This window comes from Amphiura filiformis, chromosome 13 (assembly GCF_039555335.1).
Source record: "Amphiura filiformis chromosome 13, Afil_fr2py, whole genome shotgun sequence".
In the NCBI taxonomy this organism is placed as follows: Eukaryota; Metazoa; Echinodermata; class Ophiuroidea; order Amphilepidida; family Amphiuridae; genus Amphiura; species Amphiura filiformis.
This window is the reverse complement of record NC_092640.1, coordinates 26,470,363-26,496,294: the sequence shown is the minus strand read 5'-3', so window position 1 is coordinate 26,496,294 and position 25,932 is coordinate 26,470,363. Positions and strand designations below refer to the sequence as shown.

At 38.8% G+C, this 25,932-nt stretch overlaps 1 protein-coding gene across 2 annotated transcripts in view; it reads left to right on the top strand.

The window, feature by feature from the left end:
* LOC140168169 (band 3 anion transport protein-like) overlaps positions 1-25,932 on the top strand; it is a 93,699-nt gene that overhangs the window by 26,515 nt on the left and 41,252 nt on the right. The window contains exons 6-16 of one of the 2 annotated variants that reach the window (XM_072191498.1): positions 912-926; positions 3,247-3,434; positions 5,068-5,285; positions 6,219-6,399; positions 7,726-7,861; positions 8,834-8,944; positions 9,612-9,750; positions 11,600-12,136; positions 12,903-13,134; positions 14,240-14,455; positions 16,697-16,845. In XM_072191498.1, coding sequence (XP_072047599.1) covers positions 912-926; positions 3,247-3,434; positions 5,068-5,285; positions 6,219-6,399; positions 7,726-7,861; positions 8,834-8,944; positions 9,612-9,750; positions 11,600-12,136; positions 12,903-13,134; positions 14,240-14,455; positions 16,697-16,845 — 2,122 coding nt within the window. Of the gene's footprint in view, positions 1-911; positions 927-3,246; positions 3,435-4,087; positions 4,167-5,067; positions 5,286-6,218; positions 6,400-7,725; positions 7,862-8,833; positions 8,945-9,611; positions 9,751-11,599; positions 12,137-12,902; positions 13,135-14,239; positions 14,456-16,696; positions 16,846-25,932 lie in introns of those variants that run through there. The other variant, XM_072191499.1, reaches the window with a different exon arrangement.

Sequence of the window (25,932 nt, the reverse complement as noted above, 5' to 3'; positions counted from 1 at the left end):
TTTTTTGAAATTAAGTCTCTTTTTTCAAATATTGAAAAAAAAACATGTGAAAAAAAGCAATTTTGTCACTCTATTAAGCTAAAAATTGAACATAATGGTGTATATTTTTGTTTAAAACAAATATTTTGAAAAAATGAGAAAACCTTCCCTAGACTTTGATGTACTCTAAACGATAGTGCAAAAAGTTTACCTTTCACCTTGCATATTTTTCGAGCTATCTTGTCACAAAAATTGTGCAATATTGTTAAAAATGAACTCTGAGAAATCGACGTTTTAGTAAAAAATGTCAAAATTATGCACAAAACGTCCTTATAGTGTAAAACGGTAAGACCTTCACGCTTGTAGAAACTGTATCTGGTGCATGGTCTAAATATGCATCTTGTTGCACCAATAAATCTATAATGTCTGCTTTCAGTGCGCCAAAATTCAAAATAATTAAAAAATCCAAGTGGCATTTTGACTGCAAATTTCTGTTTTGTTTACACCACATTTGCTGGCGTGAACAACAAACCGAATCGCCTAGACTGCGTTGGACATACTGGCGCAGAGTTAGCCACGTCACGCTAAGCGAATCGCAGCGTAATCAAAATATTTTCAGATTCAGCATTTCTGACTCATTATTTCCGCCAATTTACTAAGCTGTCTTGAGCCATGTGACTTTTTAGAGTTGAAAAGAGTGAAACAAATCAAGCAATAATACGAGTAAATATTAGCAAGTTGTATTTTATCAGTTTCAAGTGAAAGAATACATCTTAGTGTTGATAAATATCAAGAAATCTCAAATTCGGGCGTGAACGAATGTGTCTTCCATTACTCTGGCCTTAACATAACAACATATTAGCTTTCTAATTGTGCTAATTAATCACATTTACACTGACAAAGTTCTTGTTTTTTACATGGATGCATAAAAGGGAGGATTGTACGACGTAAGTTTAAACAAAATCTGTATCCTAAACTAATCTGGTCACCCCCACCCTGCTTTAAGAACATGTATTTGATTTAAAAAAAATTAAGTTTAAAAGTATCCTAAAACCAATTTGAATATTGCTTGCCTGAATATGAGTTGCTTCTTTTCATTATACCATCTTTCTGATGAGTAAATAAGAAGATATCTTACACTTCCCATAATGCATTTCTCCCATTTTAGTTTTCTGCACTGATTTGAAAATTTGCAAAAGTATACAAAAATCCCAAAATTTCAGAATTTGCGAGCATAGCAAGCAAAAAAATCAGGTTTTTTATGCTTTTTTGGTCAAAAGGTCCAAATTTTGGGAAGCAAGTCCACTTTTCACAAAATCGCACCCCCCTTGGGAAAAAAAGTCCACTTTCAAAATCAGCACCCCCAAAAAAAATTTCTGCGTACGGGCCTGCTATCGACCCATGTTTAGCCTGTTTATTCTCAAAATGAAAACAAAGGGAACCTGTACAAATTAATGGGAGTGTCATTTAATGAAATGAGGGAATGTATCATGTTGCAAAGGATTCTGGGAAGGGTAAGATATCTTTTCTAGATGAGTATAGATTCATTCACCTATGTACATGGCAGACCTTATATTAAGTATGCCTGGACTAGGAGCTAAAATGAGCTCCTGGTCCCAAAGATGGCTATAGTTTGTAGGTTAAAATATTGGACACACCAGGAGCCAAAACTGGGCAACCATATGGGGTAAAAAAAGCCTGGGTGCCTGCTTAATATAAGCCTTGGTACATGGAGATGTTTAGCAAAATCTTTGATTATAAGTACATGTTCATATGGCCTTTTTAAGATGTTTGTATCACACATAACAGTATGTTCAGTTTTTGTCTTTTAATTTCCTTTTGTAACTCCCGATGTTTAGTTGGCAAGTCCCATTAGCCAGACAAAGTACATGTAGCTGAAAGTGTGAAACCAGTGGCAGCACCAGTTGGGGCATGGTGGGCAAATGCCCCCCAGTCACAACTCTTGCTCTCCCCAGTTTCCCTGCAGTAAAAAGCAAAATTTGAAACTACACTTTTTGCAGCAATTTTGCTCAAAATATGTTGATTTTGCCCCCTCCTTCGAAATTCGCTTTGTCTTTCCAATGCCCCCCCAGAAAAAATTCCTGGTGCCGCCACTTTGTGAAACCCATACATATACAGATCAACAGGCAAATTTTGTATGCTGAGAATTATTGCATATTCATGAGGGCTGATTTGAATGACCTTGTCTAACAAATCAGGCATACACCGTTTGTGGCTATCATGTACATGTAGCTGTAGGATTTATTATCAGCTCTCTGTAGTGCCTTATTTACTTTTATCCGAAAAATGTCAAGACTGTGGTTTGCAAAAATATACGGTAACAGCCACAGAATGGGTGTAGCGTAAATGTTGTGCTATAATTCCAAGAATATCACTTTTGGTACATGCACAAAAATTTCGTACGGTAAGCTTTACTTCTAGTTGCACTGTTAACAGCTTACTGATACTCCTCTATGATTAGATGCGGCAATATTCCTGCAAAGTGCACCTTGTCATAAACATGTAAGTGAACTATATTGACATAAAATCACTGCTTCTTCACAAAATATACTCTTACAGTAGTATACAGCATAGTGAGCACACCTTCGCTGTTTGCAATTCAGGACCACAATGCAATTTGCGTGTACCAATGTGTTGACTTGCTAATTGTGCTACTTATTCATGTTTGTGCTGATACTGTTCTAGTTTTTTACATGGATGCATAAAGGGGACAATATTTGACATTATACATGTACGCAAGTTTGATTGAAATCTATATCCTAAACCAATAGGGTTACCTCCCTTAATTGATTGTTTTACTTCATTCCTAATGCTTCTACAACTTTAGATACCATTAATATACCTTTATGAAGTCATTTTATCTATTGCTAAAAATTCATCTTCAAGGTGCAGAACTCAACAGGCTTTTCCCATGATTTTACCAATTTTTTTCTTTGAAATTTTCACATATAAAAACATGTTTTGATTTTTTGTAAATACCTGATAGGATTGTGCATATGACTAGCATTCCACTTGCCTCTTTTGACTTTATCATGGCGTATAGCAGTTCTAGGAATAATAAATAAATAAAAACAATCCGAGATAAAATTGTGACATTTGGACTCTAAGTGCATGCTTGTTCCCCTTCTTTGTGTTGTGTTGTGGCGATAACACCCACTATAAGTGTTAAAAGGCAGATTTATAATTGAACAAAATCAAATTCGAGTGGCTTATTCCTTTTTAATAACTTAATTTGTTTTATACTAGGGGTCACCACAAGCATCATCATCACCATCACCATCACCACCATTCCTCCCGTCATCTGACGCCTAAAGACCTGAAAGAGAGACTACGCAAAGGGAGTAGCATTGGTTTAGAATCGGGACTACGACGGATTGCTACAGAACCAGATGAAGCTAGCATGCTGAAAGGGGTTGACTTGGATGATATTGCAGGTAAGTAAATGGGCTCTTCCATTTGAAAACCATATACCCTATGGAACCAGGACTATGACAGATTGCTACAGAACCAGATGAAGCTAGCATGCTTAAAGGGGTTGACTTGGATGATATTGCAGGTAAGTAAATGGGCTCTTCCATTTGAAATCCATATACCCTATGGAACCAGGACTATGACGGATTGCTACAGAACCAGATGAAGCTAGCATGCTTAAAAGGGTTGACTTGGATGATATTGCAGGTAAGTAAATGGGCTCTTCCATTTGAAATCCATATACCCTATGGAACCAGGACTATGACGGATTGCTACAGAACCAGATGAAGCTAGCATGCTTAAAGGGGTTGACTTGGATGATATTGCAGGTAAGTAAATGGGCTCTTCCATTTGAAAACCATATACCCTATGGAACCAGGACTATGACGGATTGCTACAGAACCAGATGAAGCTAGCATGCTTAAAGGGGTTGACTTGGATGATATTGCAGGTAAGTAAATGGGCTCTTCCATTTGAAAACCATATACCCTATGGAACCAGGACTATGACGGATTGCTACAGAACCAGATGAAGCTAGCATGCTTAAAGGGGTTGACTTGGATGATATTGCAGATAAGTAAATGGGCTCTTCCATTTGAAATCCATATACCCTATGGAACCAGGACTATGACGGATTGCTACAGAACCAGATGAAGCTAGCATGCTTAAAGGGGTTGACTTGGATGATATTGCAGGTAAGTAAATCGTTGAGTGCAGTAGAATGTAATAGCTGCCTTTTGTAAAACACCTATTGTTTGCAGTACAATCCTCTCATTGTAAAGGTGATGATGTTCTGTATTACTTGCCTGATGGCCACTAAGCTAACCCAAGATATCACCATTACATGTAGTTGGGCGTTTTTCTAGTGTTATTAGTTAAAAGTAAGTACATTTATTGAAATGTTGCAAATGACAGCTATTACACTCTACTGCACTTACGATAGTGTAGCACTCTGTCGACGCAGGCTCATCCATTTGAAATCCATACACCCTATGGAAGACTTGACCTTAATAATCTGTCATATAGGGAGTGTGAATTTTAAGTGGAGTTACCTGAATTTGACCCCCTGTATGGGGGACTAAGGTCAACCTGTCAGAGAGCATTAGAGAAGAACTAGGAAGGTGACAGGTCATAAATGTAATGAATAAATTTTCTGAACATGTCAGTAAAACAGCATACCCTATGGTTAATTTTGCACCTTCAAGCATGTAAACCATCTCAAAATTAGGTCTTAGTAATAGGAAACTTTCTTTCCTGAAGGAAAACAAATTAAGTTATTAAAAGGGAATAAGCTATCCAATTTTTTTAATTACAACAGCATGCCCTATGGTTAATTTTGCACCTTCAAACATGCAAACCATCTCAAAAGTTGGGTCTTAGTTTTAGAAAACTTTCTTTCCTGAAGGCACCATGTCAACAATGCCTAGAAAAGTTGCTTTTTGCCTCGTAAAAATACCACTTTCTGCAATTCATTTTTTCCAACAAAGGCCCCAGGTGAATCAACATTCCTTTACGCACTACATCAGACACAAACAGGTCTTTTTGAATTCAGTTTCAGATTATAGTTTATTTGATCCCTCTCCATTTGTTTCACAGCTCATCGATTGGATGATATGTCTGGTCTTACACATCACAAAACCAGAAAACGTGTGGACTCCATCATCCACGTAGCAAGATCAAGACACTCATCAGGAGCTTCAGACAGAGGTTCCATTAGCTCAGTTTTATCAGACAAACCAAAGAAAGACAAAAAAGACAAGAAATTTAGGAAAACTTCAAAAGCAAAGAAAGTTTATGATCATAAACCACATGAGGTTAGTAAAAATTATTGTGCAATTGTGTGTTGACATAAGAGAGTGAATATGCATGGTATTTATTAGGCTGTTCCTGTTGAAATCCATACACCCCCTATGAGAGACACAACCTTAATTTAACCTTCCACACAGGGAGTGTGAATATCAAATGGAGTTACCTGAGTGGGTAACTCCATTTGAAATCTACACCCCATGTGTGGGAGATTGAGGTTGTGTCTCTCATAGGGGGTGTATGGATTTCAACAGAAATAGCCCATTTGGCCAAAAGAAGCATAATGGTAAAATTTAAGATTTAAAGGATTTATGGTAAAATATGCTTTAAGATACTTATATTTATGATCAAATTAATTGCAAAGTACCTAGATTAGATACAAAAATTGGAAGTTTTAAGAAAATTGATTGATTGATTTACAAAAAGTGTTATTGTAGCTGTACATGCTATGATAATCATAAAATAATTATTAACCTAATATTTGCCCAAATGGGGAGGGAGGATGTTTGGAGCCTGGTTGGGCCGGTAGACCATCATGGCAAGAGGCATTTCGCAGGCTCCCGGACCCTCGGAACTGGGAGACGAGAATTAGGCTCCAGACTTAAGCTGAGGCTGCCCATGCTGGAATATTTAGTCTGCAGACAGCCTCTATTGTTTTAACTTAGCATTTTTAATCAACTCTTAATTGTTTCTTGAGGATCTGTGTATAATTCAAATAAAACTTACCTGCAAGATGTGTTACATCCAAAATCACATTTTGCAAATGTTTAGCTGTAATTAGTTTTGCATATTTCTACCAACTTGCATGTCGGGGATTTAGGCCAGAAGGTCCTGCAATAGCTGCTCTATAGACATTTTGATTATTTCTGCATTCTATATTGCACACATTTAAAAATATAATACCTGGCTGCTATTGATGTAGTTGTGTCTTCACCCAACAGGTGTTTGTTGAATTGGATGAGTTATTCAAAGAAGAAGGGCATGAGTTGGCATGGCGGGAGAAGGCTCGTTGGATCAAGTTTGAGGAGGATCTTGAGGAAGGCACAGATAGATGGGGCAAACCCCATGTAGCCTCACTTACATTTCACAGTCTTGTGGAGTTAAGAAAGCATCTTGAACATGGTAAGTTGATGCTGTGTACCACGGGGGTCTATTCTGAGTCCTGTAAAGAAAACCCTAAATAATGAATGAGTAATGATGTATTACTACTAGTTTCTTTGTTTACACCAACTCACTTGCAGATGCATACACAAAGTAACTTATCAATTACTGTGTTCGAATATAGATTTCAAAGCAAATATGTGACCAGCTCCAACAAAACCCGGAACAAGTCGCCAGGCAAGTTTTTGAGTTATAGGTCTTTAAAGATGACATTCCCATAAAAAAGAAAATCAATTTTGGAATTCTTATTATTTCATGATATTTGACCTTGGGACTAAGTGGAATTTCAAATCCTTGAAAGTAGTTATTCAAAAGAGGTTTATTTAATCAATAATTGACAGTTGAACTATGATAATCCCTATTCAATCCTATGTATTGTAAAGCAGTTAAAAGGAAACTAATTAGCCCATTACTAAGAATACCAATTTGGCAAAAATATCAAGGTATCATTTACAAAATTATCCATATCTTGAAAAGTATTGATGGCTATGTATATAATTTTGGTATCATTTAAAAGCTTATTGTCCTGTGTTTATGATTTTATTCAAATTATGAAATGTCAAAAATGCGACTTGTTACTGAACGGGTCACACATACCAGGTAGCATAATGTGGTTCCTTACAGTTGCTTGCCGATATGAATGGCACTTGTTTACCTTTTGTGCACATAAATATGGAATTGCGTTCTAATGAACAGGTCATGTGCGTCAATCTGTTGAAGAGAGTGTTTTATTAGCAAGCTGCATTATTTTGAAGGTCCTTTTATTCCAGATCTAAAATGAACTTCATTATTGGCATGTCTTTTTTTTCTTGAAAATCGCAAACCCTGTGCATATTTCAGAATCAAAATTGAAATACAAACTCATTCTTCTTTAACCCTATGAGAACTACCTACCGATTGGCCAAAAATAAGTTCTCATTATCAATTGGACCAATCAGCAACATTGTTAGAATAATTTCACCACACAAAAAAATTGGGGTGAATTATTTGCAAAGCTCCATTCTGATTGGTGTTTAAAGTGAAGATAGCACATAATTGACCAATCAGAGGCAATGTTAGATCTAGGCTCCACGGCAGCCAGTTTGGTTCCGCTCCCTCCACACAAACAGTCTGCCAATGATAACGAACTGGTCCTTTTTGATTGGCTAACGGTTTTCTGACGACGTCATCCAGCTTGACGTCAAACAAAGCTTTCAATTGGTCGATCGGCAAGACGGCTACTTCATTATTCATGAGCAATTTTGACCCGCCATCTCACAAAATCTATCTATCTCTAATTTATTGCAGGCTCAGTACTGTTGGATTTGGAAGAGAATGAACTCTCTAATATATTTCATCGGATTGTAGACAATATGATCACTTCGGATCAAGTACCAGTTGAACATCAAGGAGAAGTCCTGAGATCACTGCTATTAAAACACAAGTAAGATGTCTGTCACATGTCAAAATGGGCTATCCAGTTGAAATTCATACACCCCTATGGATGACATGACCTTAATCTCCCACATAGGGGGTGTAGATTTCAAATGGAGTTGCCTATTCAGGTAACACCATTTGAAATTCACACTCCCTAGTACTATATGTGGGAGATTAAAGCATTAAGCTATAATTTAAGATCATGTCTTCCACAGGAGGGTGTGTGGATTTCAACTGGAATAGCTCATTGGCCTTTATCAAAAGGTCAAGATTGTAAATTGGAAAAATTATAATTGATTCAAAGTGGCAAACAATTCATTTTGCTGGCTAAGTGAACTTTGTATTAGTTTCACCTCAAGTTTGATAGTGATGACAACAAGCTGCCTTTGTATGTGTTTATAGACGAATCCAACGAGCCAAGTGATGGTCAGGATTAAGTTGACCATAGCTGGGGGCCATCCGCGCCAAGCTAGCGTAGTTTGTTCAGATTGTGATCCAAGACGCCCACTCTCGTGAGCGCATCGGAGCGCGTAGCACTTGCGCCACGTCACTGGAGCGGTAAATGCTGCACGCCTCTGATACTGGCGTCCCGTAAAATGGGTGGATGGCCCCCAGCTATGGCCGCTAGTGAGGTGTAGGAATGTGTGAAGTCGGATTCGTGTATATGCCCTGTGGAATTAGGTTAGTACACACAATTTGATATACTGCGACACACAAAATATGTTGTATTTTAGACCCGATAGAGCTGTCCGAGACGAGCCTGGACTAGATGAGATGAATGTGACCTTTTCATTATTCAGTGATTCCAGGGGACAAGAACATGGGGCGATTAGGTGCTCATCTAGCTTGCTTGTCCAACCCAAGACAGTGCTAAATTGCAATTGTCCCATACATCATTACCAAACTGGTGGTGAAACAAAGTACAGTAAGAACTACTTATGAATAATTTGGGACTATAAATATTGTACTTTTTTTACAGACACGTACATGAAAAACATGGGCTGCTACGGAACATGTCTACAATAAGCCTGGGATCTATCACAGGACACCATGGGACACCAAAGCACACACAATCTGAGGTCAATTTTAGGTAAGTGTAATGTAGCATTACGGGAGAATGGCCCTCTCTTGTGCTCTTGATCAACGTGTGGGCCCGGCTATTGAGCGGGACTTGTGTGGGCTATTGTGTTCCCTTCACATGTTCATGAGCGCTTAATGAATCTTTGACCTGGTTTGACCTGTAATCAGCAAATCGGATTACTATAGCTTTTTGTTATGATTACTGGATGGTTGAATTTGCCAATCAGGCCCCCTTGCATGTTTATGCTGTAAACAAATGCCATTCTTCTTAGCAAGTAATAATAAATATTCTGATTTTTCCAGTGAGGTAGAGTCAAAGAGTACCGACTCTGCCATGTTTGTGTGTTGCTCATGGAGGCTACTAATTAATGTACCTCCAGATTATTTCCTTATGCGGCCGGCAAAGTTGGATTCAAAGTATGTAGTTGCTTGCATTCTATGTGTAACGCATTGTGCCAATGCATGCAAAGGGCTGTGTGCAACTTTTGTAACGCTCGAGCTAAAAGATGCAAATCGTCATTCTATTTTGGGCTCTTGCCAATGAATGCAGGAGGTACATTATCTGTCCTCCGTGAGCGACAAACCAAGATGATGGATCTACCATTTGTTATTATGCATGGCACAAGTTGAGTGGGTAACCTTTGGCTATAATATTTTTGGATTTTTCACAATTTCAGGCAGTACAAAGAGAAGCACGGTATCGTAGATGACTCATCCTCATCAAATCTTTTGAAGATTGAGGACATCAAGACACCGCAACCTGGAGGGGGAGGAAGGAAGATGAGTGTACACTTTGAAAATGGAAACAAAGAAAATGTAAGTCACGACGTGTGGTAAGATGTAAAAAGTCACAGTATATGTCCTTAGTCAATCACTACCTGCTGATCTAACATTGCCTCTGATTGGTCAATTAGATGATATCTTCACTTTAATCACCAATCAGAATGGAGCTTTGCAAACAATTCGCCTCAATTTTTTTGTGTGGTGAAATTATTTTAACAATGTTGCTGATTGGTCCAATTGATATGAAAACATCTTCTTGGCCAGTCGGCAGGTCGTTCTCATGGGGTTCAGTGAGATTGGTGATGACAAAAATCAATGTTGGCATTTATAGCCCACATGTATCAAAGAACTTTACATTTATTCCGCTGTCGTTAGAAGATGTCAGCTGCCATACAATGCCCAAGGCATGCTCATACTTTGGGCGACGCTCAATGGACAAAATTCCTAACAGCTCCCCATTTCACCCCTGCGTAGAGAGAGGCAAGTGAGGTAAAGCACCTTGCCCAAGTGCACAACACAATGGCACCGCAGGGGCTCAAACTCAGATTGAAAGGTAGAGCCCGTACCGCTGTGCCATCGTGCCCTCAAATGAATTAGCACAAAGGTTAGATAATGTCTCTGTCTTTGAATTTGTCTGTCAAACTGTCAGACTTTTAGTACTGACTTAACTGTAGCAGTAGGACCTAATATTACTCTTAGATCACCCAATATATACACCACCACAAAGAACTTATCACTCAGGACAGTGGTGTAAATATTGAATAAATTTCGTATAAAATGGCAACAAAAATTCAGTGCTGAAGCTATAAATAACTCTCAATCGACTGATTTATTGGACAACTATTATGTACTTTGTTTCAGCGAGAGTAAGTAGTTTCATGTGTTGCACTGCAAGTATACCGACAAGCCACCTTTGTACAAGTGTACATTCAATCTGCAGGATCAGGTTAGCATGTTGACTTCCATACTGCTACCAGCGAAATATGCATATATACTCCAAATTTACTACCAAAAACTCTAAATTCACAGAGATTGATACCAGTATATGAAATTTGGTGCATTTTCAAAAGTTGCAAACTAAAAACAGACCACACGGACCTGTAGAGGTGAATGGCAGAGTGCAACCATTGACATAGCCAGAAACAACCGCTAGGTCATATCGATCGCATCGTGCCCTCGTAAAGCACTGTAGCAATCCATGCGTTTTAAATTAACAATTGAATAAAGCGCGCACTTGGGATAGTTGACAGGGGCCCATCGTGGGCAAGCAAGCTTGACCACATTGCCACGCTAAGTTGATTTGCAACTTTTGAAAATGCACCAAATGCCATAAACTGGTATCAATCTTTGTCACTTTTGAGTGTTGGGTAGCAAATGTGGTATAAAATTGGAGCTAACAAGATTCTGCACACGACCGTATCAATCAAATTGTCATAACAAGATCAGGTTTTGATGTAGGACGGGTTACATGACAGCGGACTTTCTTTATTTGAGCAGTTTAGAATGGCAGGTACACACAGCTGGGCGCAGCACCTACGCAAACAGCGCTTTGCATATTGTGTGTCTCATGCGCGCTTTTGTTGATTTACGCAGTAGTATGTTGGGACTTTATTGACTCGCGCAGTAACAAAAATCTAATAATTCTTGCCTATTACGAGCTGCTCATCAATACCAATCTCGATGTGAAACAAAGTACTGTAAAAGTTGGAATTTGGATTTTTTAGCCTCATTTTATGCGCTTTTTCAGGCTTTTTCAAACTTTTCAGGTTTTTTCATGGATGATCATTCTCATGCCTGATGTAAGGAAAATTAGTTGTGCGAAAATATCTACTTTTACAGTTTAGATGAACAATTATATGACTCTTGTTGCTATTATTTTCAGGAGGAAGTTAAAATCCCAATGTTGGAAGTTCCTCAAATCAACATCCCCAAATCTGCATCGGATACTGGCCCTAGTTCTTCCGAACCAATCGTAGACATCGAAGCCCAGCAAAACGTATCTCCACGTCAACGAAAAACACCAATTGTCACAGGTCCTGGTCGATTAGGCCTACCTTCATCTCCACGTAATAGAAAAATTTCCGCTCCAGCCGCATTTCCCAGACAGCGTAGTAATCGCAGCATACTAAGGGAACAGATTGAGCGGTCAGTCAGTATTGAATCCACCTCCAACAAAATGGAGGGTATTATGCGCAAGATTCCACCCGATGCTGAAGCTACCACTGTGTTGGTGGGCGAGTTGGACTACTTAAAGTCGCCGGCATTGTGTTTTGTGAGATTAGCAGAAGGGACAATGTTGGATGGGCTTACTGAAGTACCTATACCTGTGAGGTTTTTATTTGTGTTGCTTGGACCTGGGGGAAATAACGTGGATTATCATGAGCTTGGAAGATGTTTCTCTACGCTTATGTCAAGTGAGGTCAGTTTTGTGTGTGTAGTGATATAAATACATTGTGCTTCTTTTAATCCTTGTTATGTATGTTAGGGATGTTTTTCTATTTGAAATTAAGCTACCGTAAGGCAAAATGTTGTTTGCTTGTCCTCGTCCAACCGACCGTCCTGACCGTAGATTTTTTTTTTTTTGATGAAAGTTTTTTTTGTACATTATTCCCCAAAACGTCATAAACTTTTCGTCTGAAAAAAAAAGGAAGTTATAAAAGAAATATTGTAAAATACTACTTCCTGCATGTTTCCCCTTGTCAGTCATACCTGGCTGAGGGTTTCTATATTTGGTATTGTCATTCTCAGCGTCTGTATACAAGTAAAACACTGTTGAACTTAAAATGCAGTATTTTAAGTCTGCCAAGAAAGTAGAGTTTACCTTGAAGTTGTCTTTGGTGGAAATTCTGTTGTCAGTGAGTGTTTTACATACAAACAAGTACTGTAAAAGACATACACCCATATGGAAGATGTGACCTTAATCTCTAGCTGCACAGGGAGTGTAGATTTCAAGTGGAGTCACACACTCAGGTAACCCCATTTGAAATTCACACTCCCTGTATGGAAGATTAAAGTCATGTCCTCCATAGGGGGTGTATGGATTTTAATGGGAATGGTCCAATATATTGCACATACATCAAATGGTAATGCTTGACCAAAGTGCTTACCTGTGCACATTTATCTAATTTCTCTCTTAACAAGTTATACGCAGTTTGTAACATGTGACTTTCTATTATAATCTGCAGCATTTCCATGAGACTGCCTACAAAGCTGACAGCATGCATGACATCTTGCGTGCTATGAATGAGTTCATAGATGACAGCATGGTGTTACCAGCAGGCAATTGGGACAAGGATCTCTTGCTTCCTATCCTCAGACTACAGAATAAGAAGATGAAGGAAAGACAACTAAGGGAACAGGCGATAAAGGAAGAGGAGGAAGAAGAGGAGCCACTGTTAGAGGGAGAGGTAGATGGAGGTATGTGCACAGGACCGTTCTCAACAATGAGCTTGTTTCTACTGAGCAAACAGTTGCTGGTGAATTCGGGTGATACAAGGTGATACATGGTAATGCCCCAGTAGAAACAGATTGGGTGAAGGTGAATTAATGCGGAGTGATGCATGTGAGCCTCGCCACCCACTGTCAACTACCTTTTGAGGTGGTTAAGTGGTGGTGAATATATGGTAATGTTTGCAGTAGAAACAGTTTGGGTGAAGATTTGGTGCGTGACACAGGAAGTTATACTGCAATACAGGGCGAGCATTCAAAATCTGACCTTCCACCAAATACATGAGTAGTGAATCGATAACCTGCATATTTACAGCGCAGTAGAAATGACCCGATGACAGTGAGAGGTGAAAGCGCGGTAATGAGGTGCTCGGTATAATCACACTGAATGTTTGAGGGTCTGCAAATAAGTTCATCAGGATTGTCAGTAATACAGTTATTTCAGAGTTATACAAATCCAAAACTTTGATGATACATACCTCAGTGACAAGTTAGTATTGAGACTTGGCACTTTGTCAAATTGAATGACCAATTCTCACACATTCTGAAGCCGCATAATCTTCAATTTCTTGGCCTCTGCCATAAAGTTATGAAAATAAACAATTTTGGGCCCCATGAGTGACAATCCAGTATGGGGCCCCAGGCGTGACAAAGGGCATATCTTCAAAAGTTATAAGCTGATTGAAATAATTGTTTTGGTTTATTAAAGCTAGTGATTAAAGGTTTCTTTCTTTACATACCAAAATATATTTGATCAACTTCTCGGAAATAGGGGAAAAAGACGACACAATGAGGTTTCTGTTTTTTTGGGACACCCTGTATCATAGCTTTTTTGGTGCCAACCCAGGGCTACCTAGCTTGGAAAAATCACACAAATGAAAAATGTTCCACAGAAAGGACTTTATATATGAGGCTGATTTGATAAATGAACATAAATTCAATTTTTGTTCATGGATGGATGGTCATGATGGTGGTGGACTGAAATGTTTAAGAAGTGGGAAGTTGTGCATTATCCAAGATTTTACAGTTTTTTTTTAATGGAAAATAATTGATTTCTTTTTTTCTTTATTGATAGCCGTAGCAGTCGTCAGACCAAAAGTAAAGGCCAAACATGTAGACCCACTGATCAGAACGAGGCGCGTGTTTGGTGGACTCATTAACGATGTGAAGAGGAGATATCCACACTACCTCAGTGACTTCACAGACGCCCTCAATGCACAGTGCCTAGCAGCGGTGTTCTTCATATTCTTTGCTGCATTGTCACCTGCTATCACGTTTGGTGGTTTGTTAGGTAAGAGAGAGGCATAATTGATGTACTGTCATCCAAACTTTATATGTGACACGATCTAGTCCATGGGGGCCAAAGGCGGCAAATTTGAAACTGAGATAAAGGTAAAAATATGGAGTCAAAAAGATTAAAAAACATAAGAAAATAGGCATCAAAAATCTTCATAACTTTAGAACCAAGTATGCTAGTGTTTTCAGTAAATTATAGCCTATTGTCTGTATAATGCAGACCTGCCAACTGTCCCTCATTTTGAGGGACTGTCCCTCATTTGGGGTTTACCAAAGTGAAAATGAGGGACAGTCCTGTTTTCTGAAAATTTCAGTGATGGCAAATTTAAATGTAAGAACAGCAGAAAATGATGAAAACATCTCTTCAAAATTTGCTATAGCGTTCTCTTTAGTCTATTTTGATGAATTCAGACCTGCAAAACCTTCTCTGAATTCTGACAGTATTGCACACCTTAAGTCTTTGAATTTGTTGGTACCTGGTTTGTGTACATGTACAAGGTTTTGGTCTCAATGTCCCTCATTCTGACTTCGGTAGGTTGGCAGGTCTGTATGATGTAATAATTACAGTAACTCAATTTTCAAAAATGCCTCCTTTGGCCCCCATGGACCAGATTGTGTCACATATCAAGTTTATCAGATATTGTGGGAATAAATACAGTGGTATAAATCTAATGAATAGAACACAAAGCAACATGGGGCTATTCCATTTCAATTCAGAAAGACCCTTTGGTAAAAAACCTGTGTGGAAGTCCGAGTGGCTAATTGTGATCGCTACTGAGTGTTAAATTTCTGATTATTTACAATTTATTTTTTTACCCCATTCAATGTAGGTGAGAAAACCGATAATTGGATAGGAATATGATTTTGGCACATTAATATTTGATGTAGTATACACATAAACTACTTATATGTAATTATGATAATTATACAGACTTTCTGCAAACAGCCAAAGTTCCTGTGATTTGTATGCTGTGAATTCTCGAATGTTCATGAGGGCTAATCATTCGATCGTTAAGGGCTGTAAAAATAAGCAGCATATGCGTAGCAGTTTCGTTAGTCACACTTCATGGACAATTTTCTCTCATTAATGGGTGATGCTGGGACTTTGGCTGTTTGCGAATAGTATGTATCTCTTTAGTTTATGAGTATACATTTGTTGATTAAAGAGGTATATATTGATAGTGCCCCATCAGGCAAAGTCCCTGTGCTTTGTATGCAATGAGAAATCTCACATATTAATAAGGGCTGATTGTTCTAGACACCTGTGTCTCACAAATCACATACATAGTCTTGTGTGCGTATCATAGAACTGTATACAGGGTTTATAAACATGTACCAAAAATAATTACCCCTCCCTTTATTATGAGATAATAACTCAAAATCTATTAAAATTTAAAGAGCAAAAGGAAACCCAGTTTTGCTTTGCAAATTTTGATGCTTCGTTTATCTTAATAGCTCAATATGTGTTGCCATGTTGACCCTTTGAATGAAAAAGACCCTCATACAGAAGTTGAACCTAAACTCATTGAAAATATTGCTTTTGTTGCTAGAGTGCCTGATTGTTGGTCACCGCAGGTCATCCTTGACCAGTCATGTAGAGAATAGTAATGGTGCACTGACTTGAGTAGCATTTTGTTGCAACTTTTGAAAATGCATCTTTTTCATTCAAGGAGTCACCATGGCTATAAACTTTGAGCTATCCACACAAATGAGGTATTGAAATGTGCAAAATTAACCTGGGATTGTTTTTGTTATTTCAGTTTTTAAATTTGATGCATAGATTTTAAGTTTTATATCATAATAAAGGGTAGTAATTACTTTTTGGTAGGCGAATATGATGCCTGTGCGTTTAGGTGCGATAAAGTGTCAAGTGCGTTTACGATAAGGTGTCAAGACTGCGCTTTGAAAAAATACAGGCCGAGAGTGCATTTTTGTGCGCATGCTTCATGGAACGATTGGGCCTCATTAACAGATAAATCGCTACACCTCCATAGCAAGTATATGTTATGTTCCCAGCATTGAATCAAGGCGGTATCCATTTGTACACCTGGGTGGGGAGAGGCAATAGGGGTGAAGAGCATTACCTAAGTGGACATCACATTGATGCAGGGATTCGAACCCATGACTTTGACCTACCTCGCGATTATGAGTATGAAGTCTTGGACTTCTACGCCACCATGCCCCATTATCTTCTGTCTCTGCACACTTAATTATCACTTTATCATTTGATATGTAGGTGAGAAGACTGATAATTGGATAGGCATATCAGAGATGATCCTTGGCACATCAATATGTGGTGTAGTATTTGCACTATTCTCAGGTCAACCTCTCACTATCATTGGTGTGACTGGACCTATTCTTGTCTTTGAAGAAAACTTATATAGCGTAAGTATTTTAATGCTCTGCGTGCTAGCCATGCGTTTCAATGGAAAAAGTTCAAGTTTTGAAACATTTTCTCAAACATCAAGAGCTATCTTAAGAACTACTGAATCAATACTAGGCTTGTTTGTTCTAAATTAAATGCATTTTTCATGCTGAGTAGTATAAAAAGGGGTGAGCGAGGACAGTTTTGTCATTTTTCCCTGTAAAATCAAAAAAAAACTCTTAACACAAAAATACACACAAAAACTTTTTAATACCCTGTATCTCCCCTATAAAATTTTACCCTAAGCTTCCCTGTATTCTTCCCTGTAAATTGTTCAAAAATAACAACACAGGATTACACAGAAAAAAATAATTTACACAGGATTACACAGAAAAACAATTTACACAGGATTACACAGAAAAACAATTTACACAGGATTACACAGAAAAACAATTTACACAGGATTACACAGAAAAACAATTTACACAGGATTACACAGAAAAACAATTTACACAGGATTACACAGAAAAATAATTTACACAGGATTACACAGAAAAACAATTTACACAGGATTACACAGAAAAACAATTTACACAGGATTACACAGAAAACAATTTACACAGGATTACACAGAAAAACAATTTACACAGGATTACACAGAAAAACAATTTACACAGGATTACACAGAAAAACAATTTACACAGGATTACACAGAAAAACAATTTACACAGGATTACACAGAAAAACAATTTACACAGGATTACACAGAAAAACAATTTACACAGGATTACACAGAAAAACAATTTACACAGGATTACACAGAAAACAATTTACACAGGATTACACAGAAAAAAAATAACAACACAGGATTACACAGAAAAACATCCTTGTATTTTTAATTCACCCCAATCCAAATTACACGGAAAAATTTTCCCTGCATTTCAACTTATCCAAAAAAAAAAATGCAGGGGAAAAAATTCCCCTGCATCTCAAATAAAAAAAAATTGATATTCTACACAGAAAAAAATCCTCCTGTATCTCATATCCAGTCTTCAACTATTATGACCTTGAGCTGACCCAAGTAGGGGAACAATCAATTTGTCTAACCGAAACCTAGCCTGGAGGCAACTCACAAATCCTTGACTAGCACACTTATGTACACTGTTGAGTTGCAGGAAGTGAGACAAAGTGGTTTTATGCTAAGCGGGAAGAATTAATTTGATATGTCTAACCAGGCGGAAACCTAGCCCGAGGCATTGTGGAGTTGAAACTTAATAACACACATTCCTTTGTTAGCATGTTGCCTGATCAACCCTATTTACGCATATTAGGATAGTTTTGCAGGGAATTTTTGTTGTTGATTTTATCCAGTTGCCAGATTTTTTGATACAAATTGGGCGACATACCTAAAGGTATCACACATTCCGATCCGGCATACACATTCCGATCCGACACAATTTTTTTGAAAAAATTTTTAATTTTTTTTGATACTGTTTGGAATGTGTATGCCGGATCGGAATGCGGAAATGCTAAACAGTGATGGCGCTGTTATTTTTTACTAGTTAATACCAGCTGGGAGAGGGCACACACTATTTTTAGATTTTTTCCTAATTTAAAAAAATAATTTAAGAAATTTTGATATAATAAAAAAAATCTTATAATAAAAAAAAATGGAATCGTTTAAAAATTATCGCAACATCGAAAAAGAAATTACTCTTGAGTCAAAAGTTGAAAACAAGCATTTGTTTGTATTTTACAAGGATCAGTGGATTCAGCTTAGTCATAAGAAAATCCAGACAAATTTTTTGGTTATCATACGATGATTAATCGATATGATGGAATTTTGTGTACTGAACTTGGGCTGTGTAATCCGCTTAAATATTCGAAAGAGCTATATTTGAGACACAAAGAATCATATAAAAAGGCTTCTAAAAAATATTATGCTAAAAAGAAAGCAAAAAAAAATCAATTTAGAAAAATAAATATTTTGGTTTAAAAATATTATAATAAAGAATAAAGCTAGAATGCCGGTCGCTCAATTGCTTCTAACCGCGAAGCAATTTCGCAACTACGCTAGAAATAATGGATATCGAGGATATTCCAGACTGAATAAGGAAGATTTAGAAATTAATCAGCAAACCTCCTGAAGATTACAAAGCGAAGGATGAGGAAAAAAATGAAGAAAGACGACAGAGAGGAGATTACACCGTAAGAGAATTACACGCGCTTGCAAAAAACGCGGGTCTTCGAGGATACTCGAGACTGAACAAAGATGCTCTCAATGAAAACTCAAGGAAAATTACATCATTTCCTCTAACATTCTCGACGTTGCTATACCTCCTGCAAACCCTCGTCATCCGCTCAAGATTAAAAAGACCGTTTCGGCTCTTAAAAACTTTGTCCAAAATTTTGAGATCATTGGACTTGTTGGTTATGCCCCCAACACCTTCTTTGTGACCGCTGCCGAGCATCATCAGTCTTTTTAAAACAACTTTCAGACAAAAATTCATATGATTCTCAAGTGCACGCTTGAAAAAACAAACCTGCAAACTGACGAAACTGTTACCATGTCCGCCGCATTTCGTTCTACCGCTTGAAGGTGTTTCTAGAAGGTACAGATCCCGATGAATTTTACGAAACCACGACGGGTCAAATTTTAGAGAGTATCGCTGCGTTTCAAAACAATGGAAGTGGTTGGGTGTTTGTGATCATTGAAACCTTGGAAATTCACATGACCAAGTACCAACCGATGCATGGAGGTACGTACATTCCGCTTCCAAAATTTCTAGCCAACAAGCAAGCGATCATCAATATGAAAAATGATGACAATCGGTGCTTCATGTGGTGTATCGCTCGAGCCTGCAATCCAGTTGCTAATCATTCTGAAAGAATAAGCAAAAAACTTAGGATACAAGCCAAAGAGCTCAACTTGGATGGTATCTCCTTTCCGACTCCTACTTCGAAATTGCCAAGTTTGAAAAGAACAATCCTACAATTTCCATAAATGTAGGATTATACAAACCAAAGGGTTCGTGCAGAGACACGATGTATAACCACGCCATTAATCCCTTAGTAATGAGTAAGAACTTTGATCGAGAGCATCGCGTCGATCTGCTCTTGATTAATGGAAAAAACTCTAAAGGCGAAGAAACCAGTCACTATACCGTGGTTACGGACATGGGCAAACTTCTGAAGGGAATAACAACCAAGAAGAACGTACATTACGACCACTGCAGAAACTGCTACAAAGGTTACACTTCTATAGAACGACTAAGGGTGCATGAAGATCTATGCCATCTTAATGAGGTTTCGAGTGTTGCGATGCCAAAAGCAACGAAAGACGGTGATCCTCCAACTCAGTACTTTAAGCACTTCTTCAAGTCGCAGAGCGTTCCCATTTGTCGCTTCGCCGACTTTGAATCCTTTACTTAATCCGATACAAACCTGCCAACCTGAAGTTTCTCAGAAGACGACGAAATACCAAAAGCACGAACCCTCGGGCTTTTGCTACTACATCAAGTGTTTCGATGATTCCGTGTACTCTCAAGATCCCGTAATGTACACCAAGCAAAGCGAAACTGAGGACGTATCGCGAGTTTTCGTGAACATGCTCGAGGAGGACGTTAGAAAGATCCACGACATGTTTTGGAAATGGGAAAACAATCCTTACATACTCGCGGAAAATATGATCATCAGTACCGAAGAGCGAAAGATGTACAAGAAGTCTACGCGATGCCACATTTGTAAGAAACCTCTAACCCCGAGAAACGAGAAAAACAGAACCGTTAGAGATCACTGTCACTTTACTGGAAAATTCAGAGCCGCTCACAATCAGTGCAATCTCGCTTACAGAGCGTCAAAGTTTTTTCCAGTATTCTTTCACAATCTCGCGGGATAACGACGCTCACCTCTTCATCAAAAATCTTGGTAAGACCAAGGGAAAAATAGACTGCATTCCGAACAACGAGGAAAAGTACATCTCCTTCAGCAAAAAAATCGTGGTAGATTCCTTCGTTCCTAATAGGGATCGAATTGTCGCGCTGGACGAACGAAGTCTGCCATATTTGCAAAGACCCTCTAACACCAAAAGACAAGAAGAATCCAACCGTAGCCGATGTGTCGTATCCAAAGAAAGAATCTTTAGGACCGGCTCACCAAAAGTGCATCAAACCAGTCGATATCAAACACGAGATTAGGTTTCTCGATAGCTTTAAGTTTCTGTCTGCCGGCTTGGAGTACGCTTTCGTCGAAAATCTTTTGAATTTTTCCAAATCACAAAATTTTTTAAAGACGACGAAAAATTGCAACTTCTTCTGAGAAAAGGAGTATACCCTTACGATTATGTCAACTCTATCGAGAAACTTCAAGAGACCAGTCTCCCTCCCAAAGAAGCGTTTTACTCCAAGCTCAACGATGCGGAAATCTCCGACGAAGATTACCAGCACGCTCGGAATGTTTGGAATACCTTTGGAATGAAAACCATGAGGGAGTATCACGATCTGTATCTCAAGTCGGACGTTCTCCTTTTAGCCGACGTGTTCGAAAATTTCAGAAAAACCAGTCTGGAAAATTACGAACTGGATCCTTGCTGGTGTTACACGTCTCCCGGATTATCTTACGATGGTATGCTAAAAACGACGTCCATACGTCTGGAACTTCTCACGGATTACGACAAGACTCTGTTTTTTGAAAACGGAAAGAGGGGTGGGATTTCCATGATATCTACCAGATATGCCAAAGCCAACAACAAGTACATGGGTGCCGATTACGATCCGAGCAAGCCCACCAAGCACATCGTATACATCGACAACAACAACCTTTACGGATGGGCGATGAGTCAACCGCTTCCGGTCAGTAACTTTCAGTGGATGTCACCGAAAGAGCTAGACAATTGGCGCGAATTTCCGTGCACTCTTGAAGTGGATCTGGAATACCCTAAAGAGCTACACGACCTTCACAACGACTTTCCCCTGTGCGCGGAAAGACTGACCGTGAAGAAAGTGAAAAAACTAATCCCAAATCTGAACGACAAGGAAAAGTACGTTCTCCACCACGTGGCTCTGAAGCAGTGCTTGGAGCTTGGACTCAAACTGACCAAGGTTCACAGAGGGATAAAATACCGAGAGAAAGCCTTTATGAAATCGTACATCGGCAAGAATACCAGTCTTCGAACAAAAGCTAAATCGGAGTTTGAGAAGGATTTCTTCAAGTTGATGAACAACAGCGTCTTTGGAAAAACGATAGAAAACATTCGAAACAGAGTGGACATTAGTCTCGTGACCAGCCGAGCCGAATCGCGCAAGTTATCCACAAAACCCACCTACGATAAAAACACCATCTTTGACGAAAACCTCGTAGCCGTTCACATGAAGAAAACCTCGCTGTACTTCAACAAGCCAATATATCTCGGAGCAAGCATCCTGGATATTGCAAAGACGAAGATGTACGACTTTCACTACAATTATATCAAGAAAAAGTACGGAAACAAAGCGAAGCTTTGTATGACAGATACAGACTCGCTACTTTATGAAATCGAGGCCGAAGATTTCTACGAGGATATCGCTCAAGACGTGGACCGCTACTTTGACACTTCCAACTACCCAGCTGATCATCCGTCGGGAATTCGACTGGAAAGAACAAAAAGTTCCCGGCATGTTCAAGGACGAAGCCGGAGGAAAGCAGATAGTGGAATTTGTTGGACTGAGAGCAAAGTTGTACTCTTTCAGAATGCACGAGGGAAACGAGGAAAAGAGGTGCAAAGGCGTCAAAAAAGCGATCGTCGAAAGAAAGATTACCTTTGACGACTACAAGCAATGTCTTACTGACAAAAAACCTCAGACGAGAGAGATGAATGTGAATTAGGAGTTACAAGCACGATATCTACACAGAAACCGTTAACAAAGTTGCTTTAGATGTTAACGATGACAAAAGAAACATACTCGAAGACGGAATACACACGCATGCGATCGGTCACTGCGACAAAAAACTTGAATAAGAAATTTTACTTCAAAACTCTGTCGGGTGGCAACTGTGTACCCTCGGGTACTATCATAAGCTCCTGTCTAACAAACGCTCTTTTGGTGCTCCTTCGACAAATAGTACAAAATTGGATCACCCGGTGTCCTCACGATACTATCAACCGTGTAAGTTTCCAGAGACCAAATGGGATCGGTTATGCTCTTCTCTCACCTCCCTCCAACTCTCCGGGAGCGTAAAGATATCTCAATCTCACGTTACCTGGAATTTCAATCTCATTTTTCAACTTCTGTGGAGCTGAAGGCATCGTTTCAATCTTTTTCTTCTTGATAGCATCAACCGGTTTCATTCCTATCAGCCGAGTCTTTTCGCTGTTCAAAGCTCTGATCACATCCGGAAGCCTACCCACCCACTCGGTAGACCTCACATTTTTCTGACCACGAGCTTCCATCAGTATTTCCTGCGAGTACTGATGGCCAAACAGTCTTTCAGCCAAAGTTCTGTTGAATCTTTCAACAATTGCCTGAGCTCTATGTTGACCAGGCAACCCTCTTCTGATATCGACCTTGTGCTTTTTCATCACTTCGTTCACTTTGCCCATGAATTCTCTTCCAGGATCGACCTGCAGAAGCTTCGCCACTTTAAAACTCGAGAGTAATTTTTTTTCAAATGCCTTAGCCACCTCCCCAGATTCCTTCGAGCTCAGAGGCTCAGCTTCCTTGTATCTGCTCGCGACATCCACCACAGTCAACGCGTAGCTTGTAAAGCTTTTTTCCTTTACTCGGTCTGTCGTGAGGGAGAAACAACAAATCAACTTGATGAACTTCATTAGGTACACTTACGTTAAATTTTGCTCTGGGAATGTACTTTGGAGGTGGTAGGTAAATTTGCCACTGAGTCTGCTTTTTAAAAATTTCTAGCTTTTTCTTTCGTCACTCCAGCCTCTTTCGCCAGCTTGTCTATCGCAGAAACACCCTTCCAATACCCTCTCGGACTGTAGTAAACCTTAGACATTTTAGTTTCAGCCATCTTTTATTTTTAGCCCGATTTGAAAATAAAAAACAGTTTAAGAAAATCCCGGCTAATTAAAAAAAAGAGTTTAAGAAAATCCCGGCTAATAAAAAAACAAACAAAATGGCAAAACAATCAAGCATACTCAATATTGAATTTGAACATTTGTTAGAAGGGCAAAAAGGATCCTCAATTTTGAAATGGGTTGAACTAAAAGAAGGTGGAATTTACAAAATTACCAATTTTGAGATCATGGAAACCAGGGTTGGAAAATCCGGAGTTATCACTCTCAGTGATAACACTCGAGTTTGGAGTTGTTCTACCCTAACAAAAAGGCTAGAGAACTTGGACTTGGACTTCGTGAATCAATAGCTCTTGTTAAACCCACGGGCAAAAAAGAAAGCAAAACAACCGGGAACATGTACCACAGTTTTGACCTTGTAGTGAAAGAGTTGGAATATGATGAAGACTCAGACTAGTCGTACCGTCCCAAGGTAACCAAACAAAAAAAATCCTCTTTAGACATTCAGTCTAAAGGGGATTTTTTTATTGTTACAAAAATGAATTGTACGAGTAAATACAAGCGTTGTTTTTGCAAATTGTGTAAAAAGAAAACCCGCCTTGAAAACAGAGCAAAAACCGATTTGTCTATACGGCACCGAATTTAATCGGTTGTTTAAAGAACCCGCACGAGTGGAACGAAGTCTGCCAAAATGTAAAAATTGCAGCTCAGAATACATGGTGGGTGACGTGTGTTATAATTGTGGTTTGGAAAATGACGCGCCTCTTACCACGAACTCACCCCGAGTTAACATCGACCAAATTCAACAACCAATAAAATACTGCGAAACCAAGATCAACCAGTTTGAAGAATACATCAAGTCTACAGTGGAAATGTTACGAGTACTTCTGAGATTTTGATCGACGAATTTGTTAAAAAAAATAAAAAATTGTTCGAGTCCCTGAGTAAAAAGACTTGTTAAAAGTCTTGAGATCAGACCCAAACGCCGTTCACAAGATTTACTACAAAGTTACGGGTAATTTCCCCGTTGATTTTTGTCATGATCGAGCTAATTTGTTATGCGATCTTGATAATATACTGAAAATTTATCTACAAAATAAACCCAAGAGAAATAATTTCAATATTCACTACGTTCTCTTCTACCTACTCAAGCGAAGAAATTATTCCGTAACTCTCGATGATTTTCCAGAGATTAGAGGCTCAGCTCCCACCCAAATACTTTTATCCAAAGTATTTGATAGCGACCACACCGTTCCGAGCAATCCCAGTCCGAGCAAAGCTAATTCCCCATTTTGGATCGATTTTGTTTGATCTTCGCCGAGATACTCTCCATCATAAAGTTGTGGTTCGGTGGAAAAGAATCCATCAAAATTCCCGTTAAATTATAATACTGTCTCATCGCGTCATCGACGTCCGAAAAGGTTCTCTCCGCGTGACCCTGTTTTTTAATTGATCGTTAATGTAATCTATTCTTGAAAGACGCTAGCTAAATTCCAAGAATCTCGGTCGTGCTGAAGTTTTTCGAGAGCGAGATCGTGTCTTTATGCGTTCTTCCGAACTACTAAGAGAGTTGAACAGATAATTGCTTCCTGAAAATGCCAAAGCGCTAACCATGGCTCCACCAACCATGAATGCGATCGACGCCATTTTCTCTTTATTTTTACAAAAAACCCTCTTAGCACAGATAGTGCTAAGAGGGTTTTTAATATACCTACCTACCATAGACAGAATGTCTAAGCCATAATTTGATCCGGAAGAATTCCTTGATTCACGAGCCAATCTCTTAGCATCGTAGCCGAAAAGACACTCAAAGTCAACTTTCCGATATCCTCCACATCAAGCTGCGAGAGATTAGCCGGCTTCATTTTCAGGAACTTTTTCATAACGAACGAGTTAGTCCATACACCGAGACTTATCGTTGCTGCGTGATACGCGCCGTTTACGATCATTTTTACGTTTGGATTGGTTTCTGCCATCTTCTTTATTGTAACTAAAACTCAAAAGGATCGACTTTTGGTTGACTGTTGACTGCTGTGGTTACAGTGGGTGGGTTTTTAGTTGTATCGTTTAAGGTAGACATTCTGCCTACAGTAGAATA